This window comes from Atractosteus spatula, chromosome 18 (assembly GCF_055471065.1).
Source record: "Atractosteus spatula isolate fAtrSpa1 chromosome 18, fAtrSpa1.hap1, whole genome shotgun sequence".
Classification (NCBI taxonomy): domain Eukaryota; kingdom Metazoa; phylum Chordata; class Actinopteri; order Semionotiformes; family Lepisosteidae; genus Atractosteus; species Atractosteus spatula.
Genome location: NC_142723.1, coordinates 18740696 through 18763355, shown reverse-complemented (window position 1 = coordinate 18763355; position 22660 = coordinate 18740696). Strand labels below are relative to the sequence as shown.

General features: G+C 38.7%; 1 protein-coding gene across 1 annotated transcript in view; it reads right to left on the bottom strand.

Moving 5' to 3' along the window:
* The window catches only part of LOC148818757 (syntaxin-binding protein 4), a 43964-nt gene that overhangs the window by 3166 nt on the left and 18138 nt on the right, over positions 1–22660 (bottom strand). The window contains exons 4-22 of the mRNA XM_088936693.1: positions 20595–20664; positions 20140–20214; positions 16692–16771; positions 14768–14876; positions 13675–13816; positions 12581–12687; positions 11149–11290; positions 10727–10799; positions 6360–6451; positions 5482–5578; positions 4935–5062; positions 4434–4526; positions 4234–4299; positions 3477–3668; positions 3082–3198; positions 2598–2647; positions 1613–1737; positions 934–991; positions 510–571 (exon numbers count right to left, since the gene is read on the bottom strand). Of these exons, the coding sequence (XP_088792819.1) occupies positions 547–571; positions 934–991; positions 1613–1737; positions 2598–2647; positions 3082–3198; positions 3477–3668; positions 4234–4299; positions 4434–4526; positions 4935–5062; positions 5482–5578; positions 6360–6451; positions 10727–10799; positions 11149–11290; positions 12581–12687; positions 13675–13816; positions 14768–14876; positions 16692–16771; positions 20140–20214; positions 20595–20664 (1841 nt within the window). The 3' untranslated portion in view covers positions 510–546. The remainder of the gene's footprint in view (positions 1–509; positions 572–933; positions 992–1612; positions 1738–2597; positions 2648–3081; positions 3199–3476; positions 3669–4233; positions 4300–4433; positions 4527–4934; positions 5063–5481; positions 5579–6359; positions 6452–10726; positions 10800–11148; positions 11291–12580; positions 12688–13674; positions 13817–14767; positions 14877–16691; positions 16772–20139; positions 20215–20594; positions 20665–22660) is intronic.

Sequence of the window (22660 nt, the reverse complement as noted above, 5' to 3'; positions counted from 1 at the left end):
TGGCAATGGATAAAATAAAGAAAGGAATGCTGAGGCAAAAGTACGAAACTTAATTTCAAGAAAAGGTTCATATAAAATCTCTCTTTATTTTAATGCTTGTTTTAATTTCTGTTTAGAGCTCTTGGCAGTGGTCAAATAGCTAAAATATAATTAATGCTATGACACCTTCAAATCCAATCAGTTTGGTATAAATGATTTACTGATAAAAAAATAATATTTAATGAAATCTGAAATGCCTGACGAGAGGTACAGTATTTACATCCATACACATATTTCTGGAAATGGCTGGAAAATGGATGGATGCACAGCAGCACAAGATTACTTCAGCTTCAAACTAGTGCTTATCCCATACTGTACACAAAACAATTAGATTTCCACCTTGCTTTTGAGGTTCATATATTCCTTGGTAAACTAAACATAGTGCTTGTTAAAGCTGGAGGAGGTTGAGTGAGTGCCTGCCAGGGGGAACAGATAAAGGATGATATGTTGTTTAAGAGTGTGCGCCTTACCTGTTCTGAGTTGAGTGAAAGACTCCAGTTTCTGTTTTCAGTGTGAACACCTTTCACTTGTTCTAAAGCAAATCATAAATCCGACACAAATTAACAATATAAGACAACAACCCCAGCTATATGAGCATACTGTCAAACTGTTATATCTTGGATTTATGTAAACAATCTCTGAAAATCAACAGTGAATCAACATCTTTATTTTCAGTTTACAGTTAGCTTGGTGTTGTTTCAGTTTTCTTTAACACAACAACATTTATATCTGTTATCCCTACTAATAACTGAATCCTCTGAATTATCATGCAAACCTCTTTACCACACCATGCAAACATTTTAAGTGACATTTAACTTATAGATGCAAAATCATAAAAATGTTTTCAGCCATCTGATGGAAGTATTTGAGAATACAAGACTTAGGTTCACTTACTCAGCTGAATAATTTGTGGTTTCTGCTGTGCTGCTCTTCTCCCGATCAATCTGTAACACTTAGTGAGAATAAGATTACGGTAATATAAGTCTTTTAAACACAAAGTGTGTATTTGTTAGACAGCAGAACGGGAAGTACATTCACAGATTTTCACATGTCCTTTGGTCAGTAGTTTTATGAAAATATTATTTATAATAATGTATTAATTATTATTATTTAAAATAAATAATAAAATCTGTTCAACTGTGTTGATTTAATGGTACAGCCTTGTCAGAATGTTTCAAAGAGAAAATGTAAGAGCTGCAGAGCAGTGGATATTCTAACTGATCGTTTTGCTTGCGATAATGAAGGATGACTGAATTATTACGGCAGAAGAAATAAATGCTTTGTCCCCAGTCGGAAATTACAATCCCAACACTCAGTCATGAGCTCCCACAGGGCGGAGGCATAAACCTCACTGTATCAAAAACGTTGCCACTAATTGCTGTATGATAGATTTAGCAAATTACAACTTTTTTCAATAATTATATTTAGGTATTTCATTGACAGTAAGGTAAAATGTTCTACTGAAAACACATTTTAAGGGCTCTAAGACGTGAGACGTGAGACCTGATGTTGAGAATTCAGATGCACCCGCCCCCCAGAGGAAGAGCACCCCGAGGAGAGAACCAGCTCTTACTGTCGTCAGTGCTGAAGGAGTACACACAGTCAACCAGCAGCTTTGCCTCGGCTGCCAGGAGACCTGCAGGATCGGGAAAGTCAAGGCCACTTCCGGCTTGTGCGTCGGGTAATTTGGTATTTATCCTGATCAAAACACATGGAACAGGAAGAGGGAATTCACTGTCAGTAGTAACAGGTGTTTTCTAGACAGTCATTGCATGGTGTCATACAGAAAACATGAAGGTTTGCCATACATACAGTACATAATAAACATGAAACTTGAAATGTCTGTTATTCATGCACAGCACAGCGGAGCACAGTACAGCATAGAATACTCAACTACTGTACTTTTCAGAGGGTAAACATGCATTTTGGTAAGTGCTGGACTGTTTTGCACGTGTTCAGGGAACTGCAAGTAGCTCTTAACCATTTTACACTTATGCAAACCAAATAATCTCTATATTGCTGAAGCATTGGCCAGTGATGACTGTAAATGCTGCCTGTGATCCCTGCTAAGTATAGGAGTAGAGTAGAGTAGTGTATTACCACATGTACATGTATATTGGAATTCTTCATTGCGCTGATGTCTCGGGACACACACAGCACAGCAGACCACACAATGTAGACAGTACATCACAAACATAATAAACAATAACAACAGGAACAATTAATAAATATGTTGTGGACAATAAATATGTAGTAGTGAGAGAAAAAACACACTAGACTGTGCAAAAAGTGCATAGTGCAGACGTGCAATGAGTCTGAGGCCCTGCAGTTAGCTATTGAGGATGCGCACTGCAGTGGGATAGAAGCTGTTCTTGAGTCTAGTGGTCTGTGCTTTAACAGTGCAGTACCGCTTGCCAGAGCGCAGGGGGCACTACAGTCTGTGGCTGGGATGGTTGGGATCCTGATTGAAGGATTGGGCTTTATTGCGACTGCGGATGGTGGGCGTGGATGTGTTGAAATGGTTATTAAGTCTTGTTACAGAGACAGGAAACACGTACCCATTTTCACTCCCAAAAAGGCTGGAGGATGTCAGCACTTTGTGAACATTCTGTGCATGAAAAAAATGTAATTCAAGAAAGGAAACCATTTTATACATGCTGTGAAACTGGAAATCGTACTTTGACATCCTTAAAATTAATCAAGACTGTATTTTTATGCCTTTGTATCAGTGATAGCTGTATATATTTGTAGAGTTTATTTTTGTTCTACAGGAAATAGAAAGCATGGAAAGATATACTGCAGCACTACTATCTTATTCTATAAACACATTATGTTCTGTCAACACTTAAAAACATCTTAAAACCAAATGATGACATTATGATAGAAATTACAGCTGTAATTTGTACAGTATCAGAATTCTTTTTCATTATCATTTTTTATAATTTTTTATAATTTTCTGTAATGTATCACAACTATCACCATCTTATTTAGCTTTGGTTAAAGATGGGTTTCCTGTTTCCTGTTAATCATATCTGCTCATACCTGCGCAAACCCCAGAAGTTTTTTATTGGAAATTTCTAGATGTTTTCGGGTGAGTTCAGATTTACGCAGCCGACAATCAATGATTGATAGTCGTCTCTTCAGTTCAATTACATCTTCCTGATAGAACAAGAATATATCAATACATATAATGTACTGAAATAGTGTTACATAAAAATAATTTTCATATATTCCTAAATACGGTCAACAACAGAGAGACCTTTTTTTTACATGGAGATTATGGTACAGTATATGCATATGTTTCAAATATCACTAATAAATTGACAAGCCAACATAGGATTCATCATTTAGAAATACATGTGATATGTATGACATATATTTTTATTGTCTAAAATATCCAGTACAAAATTAAGAGACCGTGTGAAAAAATAGCTTACTTTTGTCGCTTCTAAGCCTTTCTTCTGCTTTTTTCCAGCAAGCTCATTTTTCAAGTCTCTGATCTCTGCTTCAAGCAGTCGGATCACTTCTTCATAGTCTTGCTCTGCACTGTTTGTCTGCTGCTGAACGGCCTCAGCTACTTGCAGCTTGCTTTTCAAATTCTCATTCTCAGCAATCGTAGCAGATGCTTTCTGTAATGCAAAACAAAACAAACCAGATACATAACCAATATCTGGCCTGCCAGCACCAAGTTCGCTGCATTGCAGTAATAATTACATCACATCTAAGTGGAAATGCAGATTCATTCAAATGCTTCTTCACAAATTTCATTCATCCCTGTGAATGGGGGCTGAAATTGCTTAAACCCAGCTGGCCTGCTTTGCAGACAGCTGTCACTTTGCTGGCGTGTCTGATTTATTCGTGCAGATGCTGGTGATTCCATTATAAGTGTGAAAAGCACACATCACTCGAAGACAACAGGAAGAACACTCACTGTAATTCATGACACGGTCGATCGTCACAGGACAAATTAAACCACTCAAGAGATACGGGAAAGTCACTAATGACACAACAGGAAACTTCAGTAACTACAAATGACTACAGGTTTACTTACTATGCCTTACTTTATTTTTGCTATATTCATACCAGGGAATAATGTAAAACTTTTTTACAGTTAAAATCAAGGTTTTTTAGGTTTCTAGGTAGGTTTTTAAAAAAGAAAAGCAATAGATGACGACACTGTTTCCAGAACGTTACCTCTGTGGTCCTCTGGAGCTCCTCCTGCAGTGTGTTCTTGCTGAGCTCTGTGTCCTTCAGTAACACCTGTCAAATATTAACCATCATTCCAATAACCATGATTCTAATAAGCATTAAACTTAATTTCACAAAGGCGACGTGAAAAATTCAGACCATATATAGTCTGGTTGCACTGTGCTGTGTGTAGATTTTTCACTTGCCTTTAATTGTTTCATTTGCTGCTGAAGCTGTGCAACCTCAGACTGAAACTGTTCCAGGTTGTCTGTGCTGCACGGCCTTTCTGAATCATATGTCTGCAAAACAGAAGGGGCATTGGATATGTCTTTTGTCAATAAGCAATAAAACAAACAAAGACAAATGACTTAAAATCTTGGAGTAAGTGGAGTAACCAGAGAGTTTATGTCAACAGAATGTTAGTGTTTAATTTTGTCACAGTTTTTCAGTGCTAATTCATTCCATTAAAGAAGTACCAGGACAAACGTGTCTAATTAACCCTCAAACCTCCAGTCATTATAAAAAAGGCTTAAGTACTTAAAAGAAAGCTTCAATGGTTCAATTTACTGAAACCTTGCGATCTCCTCCAACAATGAATAAATCCATGTGAACAGGTGAACAGCAGCGGTTAGATATCACACTGTGCCGCAGTCCAGTCTGCTCCACCGAGGGCTGCAGGCCAGCCTGCTGGGGAACCCAGCACTCACAGGCGAATGGAAAGCTGACGTGTCCATCAGACTCGCGGCCTCGTGGTAAGAGAAGAGAAACGGCCCCTGTGCCAGACCCGCTTCCTCAAGTTTATCCTGAAGAACATCTCTGGTGGCTTCCACAAAGTCTGCCCAACAAACACAAATCACTGTTATGTGCTCCTATAGTTGAAACTGTCTAAAGTTGATTTTTCAGATACAAGGTAGTGGATACATTCATGCATTCACTGTAATAAAATGTAACTGTTTGAATAGAATTCTGAAGTAATCTAAAAAGATTTTGAGAAACAGGTTTTATGCTGAAAAGCAAACATGGGGAGGTCATGACTGAGAAGGGTTATGTGGGATATACTGTGATATATACATTTTACTGTATATATTTCTCCCTCAAGTAATTTTCACTGTGACACAAATATTCTTCTTAAACATCAAAAATATTATACTACAGATACATCATGTTCCATTCCTCCTTTCTACTGATCATTTGTTATAACGTTTTGTGATGAGCGAGGCTGTAAATGATCATTCCTTTCTGATCCAGCCTCACCTCCGAAGGCCACTGTTCCCTGCGGGTCTGTTGTCAGGCTCTGTCTTAACTTTCTCCTTCCCTCTTCTGGAACGTCTAGTCCCAGATATATTAGCGCCTGTTTAAAAAAAATGCAACAACAAACTTTTGACTTGAACAAGGCATTTCCTATACTTAAGCACCTGGCTTACAGTGGACATTTTAAACCATTCCCACAAGATGGCAATACAACATCAGTGATTTTCAGTAGAGCTGGTTCGAATGGCTATGCTTTTACATGACAGAGAAACAATATTGTGTTGACTGCGTAGGCCACCATTAACAGACGCAAGATCTGCATAAAGGCTAACAGAATCTCTGTAAAGCATGATTTATGAACATAGACTGTTTCCAAAGATCCACTACACCTCTTTTCTTTTCAAGGGACTGAATTTGCCACTCATGATTAAGGTTTAAGGTCATTTTTTCACATTTACAAATTCATTTTTGTTAACATTAAAAAAATATTTTACTATCCTCACGACCATTGCACATTCATTCAACACTAAAATGTTCTCTTCCAAGACATAATCCTTTTAATGGCCTGCTAGATTAGGGTCAGATACTGGATTAGTTGGATCAGATTAAATCAGTGCTAAACAAACGAATCATGAAGAAAAGCAGACAGCATGTGAAATATGAAACAAGAAAGATAAACCTTCAGCTTTCGTCCATAATATCCTCATAAGATATGACTAACGGTGAATTGTCTATATTAATATTCTACTTGCGACATCTTTTCCAATGCAGAAGAGCATCTATAAAATAACTCTGAATTGATTAACTAAAAAAGATATTTTTAATAGGTAAATGTTATTTGAAATTGAGTTAAGAATTTGTGATTAAATTTTAGAACTTACCAGATCTAATTTTTCAGTCTTCAAACGAACGTGTGGGTCAAGAGACACCTTTGGTTTTGCTAACGCAGCTTCCTTCTGTGATGGAGCTGACCCTGGAGCAAGAAAAAACAAGTTTAAACGTTTGCAAGCAGTGCTCATTTTCTATAACCAATCACTGAAGTCCATCACTGAAATCACTGATCACTGAAGTCCATTTAATTCATTAGATTTCCTGAAAAAATATCAAGTAAGCGATTTACATGCGTACGCTGAAAAAGTCACTCAGTCCTAATTGCCGATGCACTTTTTGATAACTAAAATCATACGAGATCTTATGTGATCCGTCCATTTAAGGGTCACAGGGGGCTGGTGTCTGTCCCGGCAAGCAACAGGTCCAAGGCAACACGCACCCTGGATGTGAGTGTACAAACTCCACACAGATACTGTAGCACCCAGGTCCAGAACTGAGCCCAGGGCCCCAGCACTGTGAGGCAGCAATGCTGACCACTGCACCACTGGGCCAGTACATCCATTTCAGCTCGTTTGAGTTCTGTGTTTATCTAAACATCCTGAAATAGCATCAGAGAAACAAGCCCAACCTATTCTGGAGGTGCCTGCCAAAAGAATATTTGTTGACCTTTTTTTGTTTTGTTTTTTTCTTTCTGCTGAACCTCAGTTGAAGTTTCACTGTGACAGATTAAAGTGTGCTGTGGACATTCTCCTTCTGGGAGGTATAGTTTTACACCAATGAGTGATCTATCGTGATTAAGGTGGAAGTTGTTCTAAACACTCAATCTTTCCAGCTTCACGCAACCCTGCAGACTCCTGCGAATCCTTGTGAAATAGTTAATCTACTGGAACCGATCCCGGGCAGACAGGAGTATGCTTAATTTTGATCCAAGAGAACAGGTGGCACTAGGAATTCATGTACTAGCCTCACCCCTGGAACAGTGCATTTAAGTTAAGCTTTGGAGTCAAAGACAAAATGTTTTACAAATTATTTTTAAATATATAGATACTGAAACATCCCCAAAATGAATGCAACTTCGAATGGCAGGCATTGGGAAGTAAAAAATTAGCAATAGTATGTGAAGATGTGAAGACAACAAAACATCAGAATACTTGTATTGTCAGGCTCATCTGAAGATGTGTGTTGGGTTGGCTCTGTCAATCCCTTGAGGGCACGAGATCAAAGAACAATAACATTTTGGTTCATTCGGAAGATTTGCTCACCAAAACAAGCCAGAGCTCAGGAGCATCTGAGAAGAAAGGGAAACCAGTGTCTTGAACAAGTGTCTTTGTTCAATCTTGTTTGTTGTTTTCTTTAGGAAAGTATTTTTTTATGTGGGAAGAAGAGGCATTGAATTCAGAGCAGCACATCCAACCAAAGAGATGCAGGGAGAAAAGAGCGTCAAGTCCTCCATTCGCTGGAGGGAGAGTGATGAGCAACCCAGGACTGCAAATACAAGATGTATTACGAAATCTCTTTAATGAGATTAAGTCTTAAAGTAGGGAGTGGAGCTTCATTATATGAGCATCAGCTGCTTACATTATCAGTACATAAGTGGCAGAACAAAATCAGGTGAGCAACCTCAGCACAATCATAATTTGCAAAGGAGGAAGAACAACCTTTACTAATTATATGAACTACCACTAGGTTTTGAGAATGGACAAGAACTGATTTCTCCAACCAAAGAAGTGTATGAGAAACAGACGAGGAAGAACAGGAGAGCTTGTCTGGCCAGGAAGTCTCACTCCACTGCCCTTGGTAGCAACAGCTGGATTCCACTAAGCAGAGAGTTTGCATGAAGGTATGGAAATCCTCCGTTCACAGAAAAGAAGCAACTCTATTCCAGTATCGGAAAGAACTGCTAAGACAAAGCCTGGATTTCAGTCAGCAGCGAGAGAGAGTTGGATATATAAGGGACAAAAGAAAGACCACAGAGCAAACAGGAAGAGGAACCACAATCCTTTGGTAGAATACACATTGCATACCTAAGATGAGTGCACAAATGGGAATTGGTGAAAGAGAACAAGTCAAGGGAAAGCAGTTAAGAAGCTTACAAGAGAAGCACACCTCTCAAGTGGTTAAATCAAGTGAAATGCCAAGGAAATGTACTGTATAGTCAATAAACCGCCCAACAGATGGAGCATGAAGGGGAAGCTGCCGTTATGAATCAGGATTCTGGAGAGTGCCTTGGAAAGCAATCAAAGACTTTAGGAAATAAAGTGAGCTGCACCAGCACATGTAAAAGGATTAAGCCAGCATCCAGGATTAACAGCAGGATCTTAAACACACGAAGAATAACAGCCTTTGCAATTCAATGACCCCCCAACAGCAAGTGGTACTGGAGCAACAGCCGGAGACGAGGCTCGTAGTACTAGATGAGCGGCAGGGGAGATGCAAGATGGAGGACAAGAGAAGATACTTGTTTTGTTTCTTCAGGCCTTAATGCCAGAATCTGTATGAAAGGCAACACTGAAGGGGGACTAAAAGCCAGGCTGAGGGATGGCAATCGAGCAGCTGAGGAGGCAGATGGGTGCAGGGGTCCCTGCTGGAGTGGGGTGGGAGAGGGCCACGCTGATCAATCAGGTGGCTGTGCGTTCGGAGAGACAGGCAACGGAGAGCAAGCAGACAGAAAGAAAGAGAACAGCAGACAGGAGAAGGTGAAAGCCAGAGTAAGCTATGCAGATGGGCAGCACACTGTAACAGCTTGACGCTTGAGGGGCAGTGAACACAGAGCACAGCCTGACTTGTACTGATTGATGTGGCAACATGGACAGAATGCATTGAGATGGGGGGGCTTGTCTTTATTATTAACGCCAATTCATTTACCTTGCTTCTAATTAGAGTATCTTCTAATGCAAACACAGGCACGAACTTAGTCACTCATTCATTCATTTACTATTACAAGCCTATACTGTAGATCTCTCTTGGATGGCAGATATACCTTTAAACAAAACATCTCGACAAATCACTTGTTTTTCAAAATAGCTCAGAGGAGGTCAATTTACTGAAACCTGCGGAAGGTTTGCTATATACACTTGCATGCCCCTCTTTGTAGCGTATTTCACTAACTCCAAGATATGAGAAAAATAAGTGGGGAAAATGTCTGAATGGAACATCGTGCCGTTCTATTATAACTGTAAATTAAACAGTATGTTTGCAGTACTCAGTATCTTTCCCTTTTCACACTGGGTTGGATTCCGTGTTTTGGTGTGGAATGCTACAAGAAGTTAATTTTCTTTAAGGGAGCCGGTAACTATAGCAACATGCAATCTGCCCGTACTGATTCCCCCTGCATTGACAAGAGCATAATGTGCAGTAAATCACTGTCTTTACCAGTCATTCTGCGCAGTAATGAGGTGTGATAATACTTTTATCTGTTGCACATGAAAAAATGTATTCCATTATATGCACTGAATTTTGACTTAAATTCTAAATACATTTTATCCCCACGATTGCCCTTAAGGGCAAATATAAGATTAGTTTCTGGTGGAGGAATGATTAAATTTTAACCAGAGATTCTGACTAATCCAGGATTTCTTTATACTATTTTTTGCAGAATCGTTGCCATTCCAATGGAAACTGATTTTCTGTACAACAGAGTAAATTCTTTGAATGACTTCTTGTGTAAGGGATGTTGATACAGGTTTGCTGAGAGTGACATTAACTTAATAGGCTTTAAGAAGCACATTTAAAGCTCATGAGTCAAACTTAATTTTCTCTCTGCTTTGATCATTACTTTCTGAGCTCACCAAATTTTCCAGTAACAATCTGTCTCTGTAACCAACAATTTCAAAGGCTTTTTAAAGACTTCCGTACCAGTAATTTAGATTGCCGTACTGCAGTGGATCACCAATTAAATAATCAGGATTAAAACATGTTAAACATCTTCCAAACCAAGCTTTTAATAATTTTTAAATTAAGCATGTTTGATAGCTTAAAAGGAGCTATTGATGTTACTGCTGACAGCCACTGAGAATTGAGGTTTGATAGAACAAATCAGAACATGTAACATCATGGTGATATAACACAAAAGCCAGTCAGCATACCAGAAACTGTAAAAGAGGTGGAATTTGGATACTAGGGTTTTTCTGTGTGGTTGTCAAGAGACCACTACATTGATGCTACGACTTAAAATTAAGAGCTCGGTTTTCAACAAAACGTACAAAATGCAAAACAAATTATTTGAATATATTACTGCGCTCTACACTACAGATTTATGAAGTCACATACAGTAAGATGCTGAATTCAAACTGCTCCCCTCAGTTTCGGCTAGAGTTCAGTGTTCAAATAAAAACAACGGGAATCATGTAAACTGCTTCACATAATTAAACATGGTGACCTGCCAGGAGCAGAGCCTGGGGATCACTGACTGTATTACCTGAAACATGTATGTCTGGGGCACAGGAGTCAGGTGATGATGAAGGCACAGACAGTGGATCTTCCTGTCGGGTCTGGAGAGAGGAGAGCAAACTGTTGTTGACTGTCCTTCTACAGCATTAAATGTTTTTCATCATTTGTATTCAAAACTAAAAATTCAAAAAATGTTCATGCTTAAGTGTTTAACTGAACATTTGAAAATCAGAGAATCTCACACCTGCCCCACCTGGCAGAACCTGGGTAATCAGAGGGAATTCTGCCATTTCTTTTTGAAAGCCCAATGTGAAAACATCTGACTTAAATGATCCCAAGGTGTTATGAAACTCAAAGCAGGCTTTCCCGAATGACAGAAATGCTAAAAGAACAAATATAAATACCGCTCTCTGCATAATTAGTTGGCACTTTTGAATAGCTCCACCTCACCTCAGGAGATCGCACATGGACTCTCAATCGACTGGAGCTGTATCCATTCCCTGCATTCCGCTGAACACCATTATGCATGGAATTACTGCTGGATAAGGACCCTTTTCCAGGAATAAAAGCTATTTCCACACTTCCTTCTTGCCTTGGAAGAAAACAGAGTATTTGATCAGACAAGGTCATATACGCATTTTTAGGCAAATATATACTCTATAACCACAATTGTTAAGGATGTTCATGGAAAAAATGAAAAGATCAAATGCTTAGATCACGGCAGCAAATGTTTTACATTCCGGTTCAGGTTTGGCAAACATTCTGTTAAATTAGTCAGACAAAAAACTGAAATGAAACGCAAGATGTTCACTTTAAAAATGATATATTTCACTGTTATGGCTGTTCTTGTAACTACATTGCCTTGATGGAATGCAACTACAGTAGGTTATGGAAGGACATCTGTATTTATATATGATATACAGTAAATGAAAAGGTATATATTTAATTATTGTTATTGACTGTCTTAGTGATACTTACAATTAGATGATGGCCCTGAGTCCTTTTTCTCTATTGCACCCTGTACATCACCTTTATTACAGCATACATGGCTAAAACTCTTCACCTTGTAGAAACCGTACCATGAAATAAAGGATCTCCTCAGTTTTGGGATGGAAGAGGGAGCTGGGAACTGGGAGCTGGGAGTCTCTGACTATGCCATGGGCAGAACCACCGGGGAGTAAGGCTTTAGAAAAACCCAGTAGACAAGCGAATCAGCTTCAAGAGCTAGGGGTGTGCTGGTCGGAACCAGGATCTTGGGATAATGGAATCATGAGACACCTTGTGTGATCTTGATCTTGTGTAAGTGGAGGGACTGAAAATGAGGAAAGCTGATGTTGAAGTTGACAGAATGGCACAAATAATTAATGTTTCCCTTCAGTGTTAATGCATGTTTGAACAGCTAAATGTTCCACAGTTAAAAACTGCAGGTTCCTGAATTCAGTAAAGGCCTCTGATCAGAGAATAACCTGGTTGAGACCTGACATCCTCAGACTGCTTTGTGAACCTGGGTTACATGATTACCGAACTGCTAATGGGACTCCAAGAGTCAATATGCCAACAATATATGACGCCTGATTTTGAAGTCAGTTGCTTTATCGCACAACATTGTATGTAAAGTGTTACAGCAATCTTTTACGTTTCCGTTGTAGCTCTGGTGTTGCTGAGTAAGAAGCAGCCTCTCAATTTCAGACAGAGTGTGTGTGTGTGTGTACAACATGGGGCCTACATTTTAGTGTGGCAGTTAGTCTTGTTCTTCAGATGGAAGGTCAGAACATTAATAAAAAAATAGCAAAAATAGCATATAAGAAATAAATCCCTCTGAGTAGTTTTTTTGGGTTGAGAAAAGCCAAGTGCAGCACTGACATCTCTTTTGCGTAAATACCTGAATTTCACTTTGTTCAGTGTGCTCTTGGCCTCTTCATGTGTCACACCTATTAATGACTCCTTATTCATGGCAATCAGCTGATCCCCTGGTCTCAGCCTGCCATCCTGTAAGAGATGGGAAGGAACATATTATCTTCTACATGTGCACAGAGTAGCAATAACTTTTTCAGGATGCAAGGATTTCTGAAGTTAGCCAAAGCTTCAATTTCTGTAATGTGATGGTAAATTCCAACACCTGCGTACATCAGCTGGCGGCCCTGCAATGTGAGTGTGACTAACACAAACTGCTACGAAGGCCCTAAAAGTTAACATGAGCCTTAAATATCATTGCAAAGTTTTCCAAAACTTAGTGGAGAGGAAGTGTGCTATCACATCATAACGAGATCATTTTCTTGAAAGTAAGAGATACCTGTACCACCTGAATTTTTTTCCTTGATGGCAGCAATGCGCTTCCATAAAAACTGCTACTGGAGTGTAGACCATTAATGACAAATACATATAGCACATGAAGTGTCTTACATATTATTATCAATGTTTTACTCTAACTCTCATCTAGGTGATGTCACTTTACAGTCATTACTCAGAGCTCATCTTAAAAGCAAAAAAAGATGTTTTGAAAACAGAATTGCACATGACCTGAGGTTTTTTGGTTGTGTTGTTTGTTCCTGTGATGCCAGCCGTGCCATGCGATGTGATGAATGAGTTTTACAGAAAATAGTAAGATTCTGTAGGCCGTCATTTTATAATCTCCAAAAGACTCAAAACTAGGACTGCACCAGCTGTGTGTGTCTTTGAGTCCATTTCTTCATTATAGACAGGGTCCATAACACCAGATCCTTACGCTAGACAGAATGACCCTTTCGATTAATCTGAATTTCACAGAAATGAATCAAGATAAATCACACACAGTACAGGGATATGTGGAAAGAACAAATACGGCGCAGAAGAATATTCTGCAGCTCTAAACTACGGAACCCTGGGCTTTTAAAGTTGGCTTTGAGATACAGACACAGCTCTCTGAAAGCGCTGCATTACTCAGAGACAGCTGTACGAAGCAAGAGGGATCCAGAGTGGCTCCGCAGCGTGTCTTACCTTATGGCAATCTCCCCCCGACAGGATTTCCTGTATGAAGACAGCAGGCCCATCAGGTCTGTTTGAGCCTCCGCCGATGGTGATGCCCAGGCCTGAGGATCTCGACACTGAGATCAGCTGAATAACTCCTTCACCAGGGTGACTGCAACACAACACATTCCTCTTCATTACAATATGATACATACTGTATGTCTGCAAAGTATTAAAGACAAAGCCATTCGCCTTCTTTGAGAAACTATAAGATATCTTTATTCATATTTTATATGTTTTCAATTATATTGTATATTGTATATTTTTCATTATGCACAAGAAAAATACAATGTATTGTTTGCAGTTTTAGGAGCCAATTAAAAAAAAATACTGACAATCTAGCCTAGCACATAAGCAAATAAATATGTCATTGTCATCATTTCTATTTCACCAAATACAAAATGTGTTGTTTGTTGTATTAACTATCAGGAAGTGTACATTCCGTTACTGTGCAATTGAGCTTGTGGTATTTAGTATTACTAGTCGACTGCTGCAGCTCTACATTGCTGTCCCAGTTTCAATAAATACTGCAGCTTTTTTATGCTTGGTGAAACAAATTTGTCGCAAATTTTCTAAGCATGTGGATGACAGAGCATTGCACCAATACTGAACCTACATGTGTGTAACAGCACTCCCACTAATCCTCAGGGACATAGTAGATAATGTTATTGCCAGGCTGGAATTTCTTAATAGGATAGTCTTCTTACACCTTACTGCCACTTATTTATTCAAAGTATGATTATCAGAACTTTAGTGGTAACTAAAAAACGAAAGATATCCTTAATCAATGTTTAAATGGATATAGGTCATGTCCAGAGTGTGGGGACAAATATGTGCAAATAACTTTGGTTGGTTGCATGACAGAGTTTGAAGGGGATACTGACACAGAACAGATTATTTATTAATCATCTGTATTAAAATTTGATCTGTTTCAAATTCTCATAGATAATAACATTCTGCTTCCTGCATAAACTATCAAACAAGAAGGTATCGTCACATCAGTGAAGGGCAGCCGGGCCTGGAGCCCCTCAGTCGAACCCGAGTGCGAAGGGCGCTGCTGTACCTGAGGGAGCGCAGCAGCGGCCCGCTCTGGGAGCCGGCGGGGCTCAGGAGGAGCGGGCTCTGCGACCGGGATGAGGACCCCGAAGACGTGCTGTCCAAGTATCTGCCTGCTTCACAGGAAGAGGAATCGGGAGTCAGAACACATGCTTGCTGTAAGTTAGGTAAGCCCAGCATTTCGCAGATTCTAAACAGGTATGATGGTGGTCAATGTGAAAAAAAAATTAAAAGGATAATCTGGATACCATTTCTGTGGTATCATACAGCAGTACACATGCAGAGGTGAAACAGTTGAATGTCTTTGAAGTCTATGGTGAACTTATTGCTTAAATGGCATTTAAGTTCCAGCTCAAATTTCTCAGGACTAGAACTATAGATTGTTGAATATACTGGGCCAATAAAGGGAGTTTTTAAGTCTCTACAGAATACAATTATGGAAAAATCATCACAGAGAATCATGAAATAGACATTTAAATCTGTTACATTACCTTTTACCTATTTTTGATGAAAATGCCACACAGCAGTAACTAGAACTTGGCAGCATTATTCCAGTTATCAAACTTAATCTCAGATACACCACTAGAGGACAGTATAATTAGCTTTAATTTGACCAAGTTAAAGTTCTACTTTCCAAACTGTAGAATTTATTTTTCCATACTATCATATTTTGAAGAGTAAAACATTGTATGACAAGTGTGAAATAAAGATAAAAGTTTTGAGTGTAATTTGTACATATATTAATAGTATTTGACATAAATACTGGCCAGTTTTGGCAATACAGCTGCTGAGTGGAACATGATTTCATCTGATTAAGGAAACACATGTTCTACAAGCCAAAATAATGTCCTTTCAATGTGTGAATCACTGCAACAGTATGTTGTAAATTCTTAAGAAAGATTCTTTAGAAAATTAAAATATGCTACTAGCTCAATCTTTCTAATGAGGAAAAAAAAACGTAACCACCCTAATAATGGAAAATTAATGAAAGAAAATATGTATACTTTAACAGAAAAAAATAGTTTATTGCAGTACTAAAATATAGTACTTACAATAAGTATGTCAATGTTTGTGCCCTATAGAAAAGCTATATAATTATCAATATAATATGAAAGTCTCCTTAAAAGCAAATGGCATAGATCTCAAAAAGATGTGTTCACAGTTGAATACTTCAGTAAATATTTTTTGTGTACAGGTTTTTGTGACATGTCCTAGCCTGTACTGCACACACTTACAGTGCACAACCATACTGCAGGTCGTAAGCTCTCTACCTGTGGGTTTTTGCTGCACAGCTTAATCCAGCACTAACAAGTCCACTTTATCTTCTCAGAACTGCCCTGTCCAAGCTGAAGTGAGACATGACACCACAATGGATATTCATCTTTCCAAACCTTCCCTGAAAGAGTGGACCTAGAACCTCCAAGGATGCTCTGAACTGTTTCCTTTCACCCCTGACACTACATCTGCTTCCAGCTTTGGCATCGAAGTCCTGAAAAGCACTGATCTGAGATACACTGCCCAAAACTCACCAAGCTCTCCTGTTGCCTGGAGGAGAGGCAAATTATTAGGCCTTGGCCACCTTTAAACTTGTTTTCTCCAGGAGGTTTTGTTCATCTCTCCTCCAAACCTAATGTCTATCCATATTTTTACTGATTGTTTCCATAATTATTTCTGTTCTGTTCTTATCTTATTTTATTGAGTATGTGATCATTTCATTATTCATTATTTTGGTACCTGCCCAAATATATATGACCACCAACCCAGATGCTAAATTATCACATGCTTTACAAATAATGGGTGTAAGAAGTATTTTGTGTTGACTTGCTGCAAAGAGCACTATACCAAATAAAAAATGACTGAGATTAAAACTGTTCCAGTAGTAAAATACAATATATATACAGTATATAGCTCAGGACTGAAGGAGCACCTACCATGCTGAATTGGGGAACTTCGGGCCGAACCGGTGTTGCTATTGGAGCCGTACTTTTCTAGCAGTTCAGCAAATTCTCTCCTTTTAAATGAGAAACAAAAAAACAGAGCAACCTTTTTTCCCAGTTTGAGTCTTAGATTCTCATGTATAATGAAAAACACAGGTATAAATCTCTTGATCTGCAACAGGCAACAAAGCCCATTACTTCTTAAAAGTAGTCCGGCTCTTGAGTGGTATTATTTCATACCCTCTCCAGAGATAAAGAGGGAACTGAGCTGATCATTCTTACAAGGTCGTGGCTTCAGTAGAATGAGATGGAAAAAAAGGGCAAGAGATGTCAAACACCATATAAATCTCCACCATATTTAGGATGTTGAATCTGTTGGACTCACTGAGCCTATTTATAACTGCGTATGATGGGAACTTCCGTACATTTGGTAACCATAGACACATGGAACTGCAGCACAGAACAATCAGATAATTGGGTTTGTAACACGCTTTTTCATGGCCAGATATTGCTGAAAATCATTACGACAGTCAAATAAATATCTCCAGAATAAAACTGCAGAAGTTCCCATGTTCAATGCTGTAACACAATCAGCTGTCAGAAAAATTAGTGCATACAGTATTGTTTTTAATTTAAAGTAAAATAACTCAGTCCGGGTTTTCCAGAATTCCTTTTAACCATGCTAACCTCTTGAGGATAAAATGAGGCCTTATGAATCTACGACCATTTGATATTCAGGTTTCTTAAATGTAGTTCTTATCCATGGCTGCCTTTTGTAATAGCAACCATGAAGTAGCCAAGCTTTACAAGACCATTCTAATTTTGGACACCAAACCTTTACGCGAAACGGAATAGCAAACACAAAGAACTGCAAACTTGATATAATCTCCTGAGAGATCTTAGCCCTTGGCTGAGCCAGACACCCTGCAGGATGACTGTCAGGGAAAGAGTCCAGACGTGAGAATGAGGACCCAATAGGAGCAGATGAGAGAGCTCACTCTGACCAGGACAGTACTCATGTGCTTAACATGTGCTCAACCTGCCGCAGAGCCACTGGTACTGTCATTGACTGCCAGGCTCAGGAAGTGCAATCACCCTCAGCTGCCTTGGGGACCCAATGTGTTAAAAACAATGTAAAATATGAGGTCTTGGACTTCAATTACACAAATTTGATTTTTCAAAGTTTCAAATGGCAAAAAGCAAAACAACCAAGTTTGTAAGCAGTCACTAACACCCCTTTGAAAAACTGAAATGTAAAACAAATGCCTCAGCTACTGATAAGTGGAAATTTATCCTCTTAGCTTATTTTGCAGGGTCTATTTTGAAATCAATTTTACTTTAATTATCTGATACCATTTAATAAGCAAGTCTTAAAAATAAGGATTTTACATATAGTGCTTCCCAGGTTAAAACATAAACATAATTTAATCACATCAACGGTGGCTTACCCTTCATTTATTCTAAATATGGAAAAGGACATTTTTAGAAGATTATCTGGCACTTTTAAATGCAGTATTAAAGCCATTAGTAATTACATCCTTTTTTGCCAATGAGCCCTCTGTACATGCTGGTTTGTTTAATTGGGCTGGGTGGGGTGAGGGGGTCCAGAACTAATCGAGTGCTGAAACGCAGGGTAATCAAGAGAGCTTGGAAGTCTGTTTTAAAAGGTCTTAGCTTGTACCCCTTTAATCTCTGTGATTTTGAATGAACTGTTTTAAAAATGTATTACATCCATCACATCTGAATGGATGGAATAAATTCAGTGACTAAGTACACCAACAAAAATCCATTTTTTTGCAGATTTACTTCAAGGTAGGAATCAGTTTTCAGTCTCATAATGAACAAATAATTTACTGCATGTCAGAAGGTATCACTCCTCACAATAGCTATAAAAATCGGTTTGGAAATCCAGGGCATTGGATTTAGTAATTGCTTTGAAAATGTCTAAAAAAATATTATACTTCCTCTGCCTCATCTTTAAAACTGAAAAATGTGTCCCTTATTTTAATGTGGATATTACATTAAAATAAGGGACAGGTTATGGGAGTGTGTTAAATGTAATGGGCACGTATTTAGACCTTGGATTCCTCTTATACCAAGAGTGAAAACACAAAAATAATAAATTCTATTGAATCTGGGTATTTTGAAAACTGCATGCATCTATATACTCTTTGACTGTAATATATAGGTCAGAAGAACATGCATTTCCCCACACAGGCAGTTCCTGCTACAAGCCATGCCAATAGTGCTGTTTAAAAATAGAGAGGAAATTCCCTGCACACAGCCGGTTACTTCTAGTGTATCCATTCAGCCAGAACGTATTACACTTCTGACCCAAGGTACCTGCGTAGGCTGTCAGGTACATCCTGCCTTAAATGAATTAAATCTGCTGATCCAGAATCTGAATGCTTCCACAAAATGACTCTAATAGAATGTAGCTGAGATTCAAGTTGATTTTTTTATGTTGTGGGTTATCCCCCATTGGCCTCTGCTCTCTGGTTGAGACTGAACTACCCTGGGTAGTGCTTAAAGAAGATCCACAAAACATACAATCTAAGCATGTTCACACCAGGGAGGTATTTCACAAAATGAGATTACTCAGCCACATAACTTTAGTAAATACAAAAGTCTGTTTTTTTTCTGTTCCAAGAAGCAAGACTGAATTGCTCCTGGTTCATCAGGCTCATTCTACAGGAAACCTGAACCACCTGGCAGCAATGTGCAATCATGCCCACCTCGGGTGTTTCAGGGTATTTAAGGTCTGCTTGGATCATACTTGGGGCTTGGTATAGAGTTTGCTTCAACCTCAGCTTTGTTCCTAGCTCTGTTCCAGAGTTCTTTTGTGTGTTGCTTCATATTGAATATTTAATCCCTGTTTCACCCTGATCACTTCTCTGGATTTGTCCATTTGTGCTTTGGACCTGTGTGATTCCCCTACTATGAACTTTGTGATTTCGCTGTCTCTCTGGCTTTGAACCAATCTTGTGTCTGACCACAATCCTCATTGTGTTTGCTTGCACCACTTCCTGCCTGTATTCCCAGCTCACTACCACTGCTGTTTTCAGCTTCCCTGTTTAGTGTCTCTTACCCAGCACATGGGGTCTCACAGGTGACACTGACTTTCTGGTTAAGAGCACATTTCGCTGACCAGTCCATCTCCAGCAAAAAAATGACAACACCTTTCTTTAAGGATCCAGTAAACATTGAAGTCATTTTCAGAAGAGCATTATGAATAGAGAAGTTTAGAGAGTGCCAAAACCTTTATTTTTTGCTGGTAAGCTGTTTAAAAGCCAGCAGAATACCGTACCTCTCCTCTCTAAGCCTTTTTCTTGTTTTCCTGTGCGGAAACATCATACAGCCCATTTCCTCACGCAGCTCGTACTCCAGACCTGTCCCTCATAAGAAGAGGCACATATGAGCTATATGAGCGATAGCTGCTCACCTCGCTTCTTCATCCCTGGCAATATGAAGGCGCATGTGATTGGTAGCTGATGCAGCTCTGAGGATGTCCACCGCCCTATAAAACAGGAATGAACAAAGCTTTTTTGCTCTGACACTGAAAGGGATCACAATTTACAGTGAAGCCTTAATTAAATATCATTCTGCATTATGATCTAAGTGGATCTATTGTATATTTTAGATAACAATGCTGATATATAGATCTGTACCGTGGGGAGGTACAGTACAGTTCAAGTAAAAACAACTGACAAATAGAAAAACATATATTGTTCAGTTCTGGGTTCAACTACAATGAGAATTATTCATTCAAAAAGGAAATTCAAAGTAAATTAATTTATTATAAATGTAATTTACTTGTCAACACTGTGAGAAGTGAAACGTCTTAAAGGCTTTTCTTCAATCCATAGTTTACAGGATCTGAAAGTGGTCTAAACTTACTTTTCGCTTGTCACTCCAATTAAACTCTCCCCATTCACTTCCAAGATTTGGTCTCCAGGCTGAAGATGTCCTGAAGTATTTAATTAGGAAAAGAGATAACATAATGCAAAAAAACAGCTACGTACATTTTAGAACAGGTCATTATTACAGTATATCAATGATTTGCAAGTAAACATTACTTAGAATTTTTAGAAGCTTCTAGGAACAAGAAGAATACAAGCAGAATTTTAGATGCAATTTTCCTCTAACTCCTCAAATGAATTGCAGATTAATGGAACATTAAACTTTCCCATCCACCCTCACAAAGTGGTGTATTTGTGTATTACAGCTCTGTAATCTGTCCAAGAATAACAGGGCACACAGTGGGAATGGGCTGCCAGTCCATCACAAGACCAGTTTAGAGAAGCCAATCCACTTAGTCAGACTGGCTTTGGAAGTTGTGAGAAAACTGGAGCACCAGACAAAAACCTCCACGAACACGCAAATGTTCCAAAGCAGGCATTCCAGTCTGGAATCAATCCCAGGATCCAATACTTTTATAGAAAGCAGTGCTAACCACCATATGACTATCCCACTCGCATTAAAATTATGTGTAAATCAAAGAATTTTGTGACATAAAAATAATCCTGGGATAACTTAACACAGCATTTGAAAATAATTTGTTCTCGTCAAAATGCACATTTTTCAGTGCGAGGCACTAGTGTTATGATTATCATTGATAAGGGTGGGGTTATCAACCTTTTCAAGTGTTATACACACGGACAAAAAACAATTTGTCATGTTAAAAGAGGTCACAGTGCAGGTTTTTCTTGATTTAACAACTTTCTCTTTTTAGCTAGCCCGGTTACAGTTACACAAGAAAACAGAAAGAGCTGAAGAGATATGTAGAGTTATCATTATAAATACAAATAAATATTCTTTCTCTATCTTAGGTAAACAGATATGTAAAATTCTGCAATCACGTAGGACTGGACACAGGAGACGAAGGGTGGTGGGGGTCTGGATCAAACTACTCATGAGATCCTTGGATGAAGAAGATATTAGAGCCTTTCCCCTGTTCTTATACTCTCACATACTGTAGCGTGTATAATGTTCCTCATTGTCAGGCCTGAAAGACCACGCCCTGCTGGATTCCAATTAACATTATATCTTAAGAAAATATTTTTACAATTAGGAGCCAATGTCACTTTTTTTCAAGACCAAAACTGTAACACTCAAGGGATGATCGGCATAGCAAAAGGCTGCTACATTGTAATTACACAAGGAAGGTGAAGGACAATCCTTTGGATGTGAAACAGCTCCTGCTGAAGATGGCTCTGGAGCAGTAACAGGATGATACATACGATGGTGAGTAAGGAGTTTAGGATGAAAATGTCTATTATATTACTAGTTAATATTAGTATTATTGATGGATGAATCGTGGATCCAATATAAAATCCTTGGATTATTTATTTCAGTGAAACCAATTGCATGCAGTGAACTGGTTACATGCCTACAGTGTGTCTCATAAATTTTGCTTGTACCAATCAGCAAAATGATTTAAGTCACATTCAGCAAAAGTGATGAAACATGAATGGATTTTTCCCCACATCTCCGGAATCTGAAGATATTTACAACACTTAAATTTAAAACAAAAAAAAATCAATCCACTTATAATTTCCAGTGTTCAGGTTTTGCTGATCTGGGATAAAAAACGACAATTGCAGTCTTGAGTTTTGAGCCATATGTATTGTTATGACCCAGGGGGATGGAAAAGTCTAACAACACTTTCTATTCGCACCCGGGTCGCACTGCTCAAGATCTTATTCAAAGTGTTTGTCTGGCTGCAGGCACGTGATGATGATTACACACACGCACCGATCGAAGGCTGTTTCTGATGATACACCAAGGCTAATTAAATTCATGGTAAATCATTAGAGCCATAATAAAAAATGCCTGTTTATTGATATTTTATGACAGTGTAGTTAGCTTTGCTGCCTCCTGTCTGCGTGCATGTTCTCCCCATGTTGGCCTGGGTTTCCTCTGGGTGCTCCATGTCCCTCCCACAGTCCAAAGACTGGTAGGTT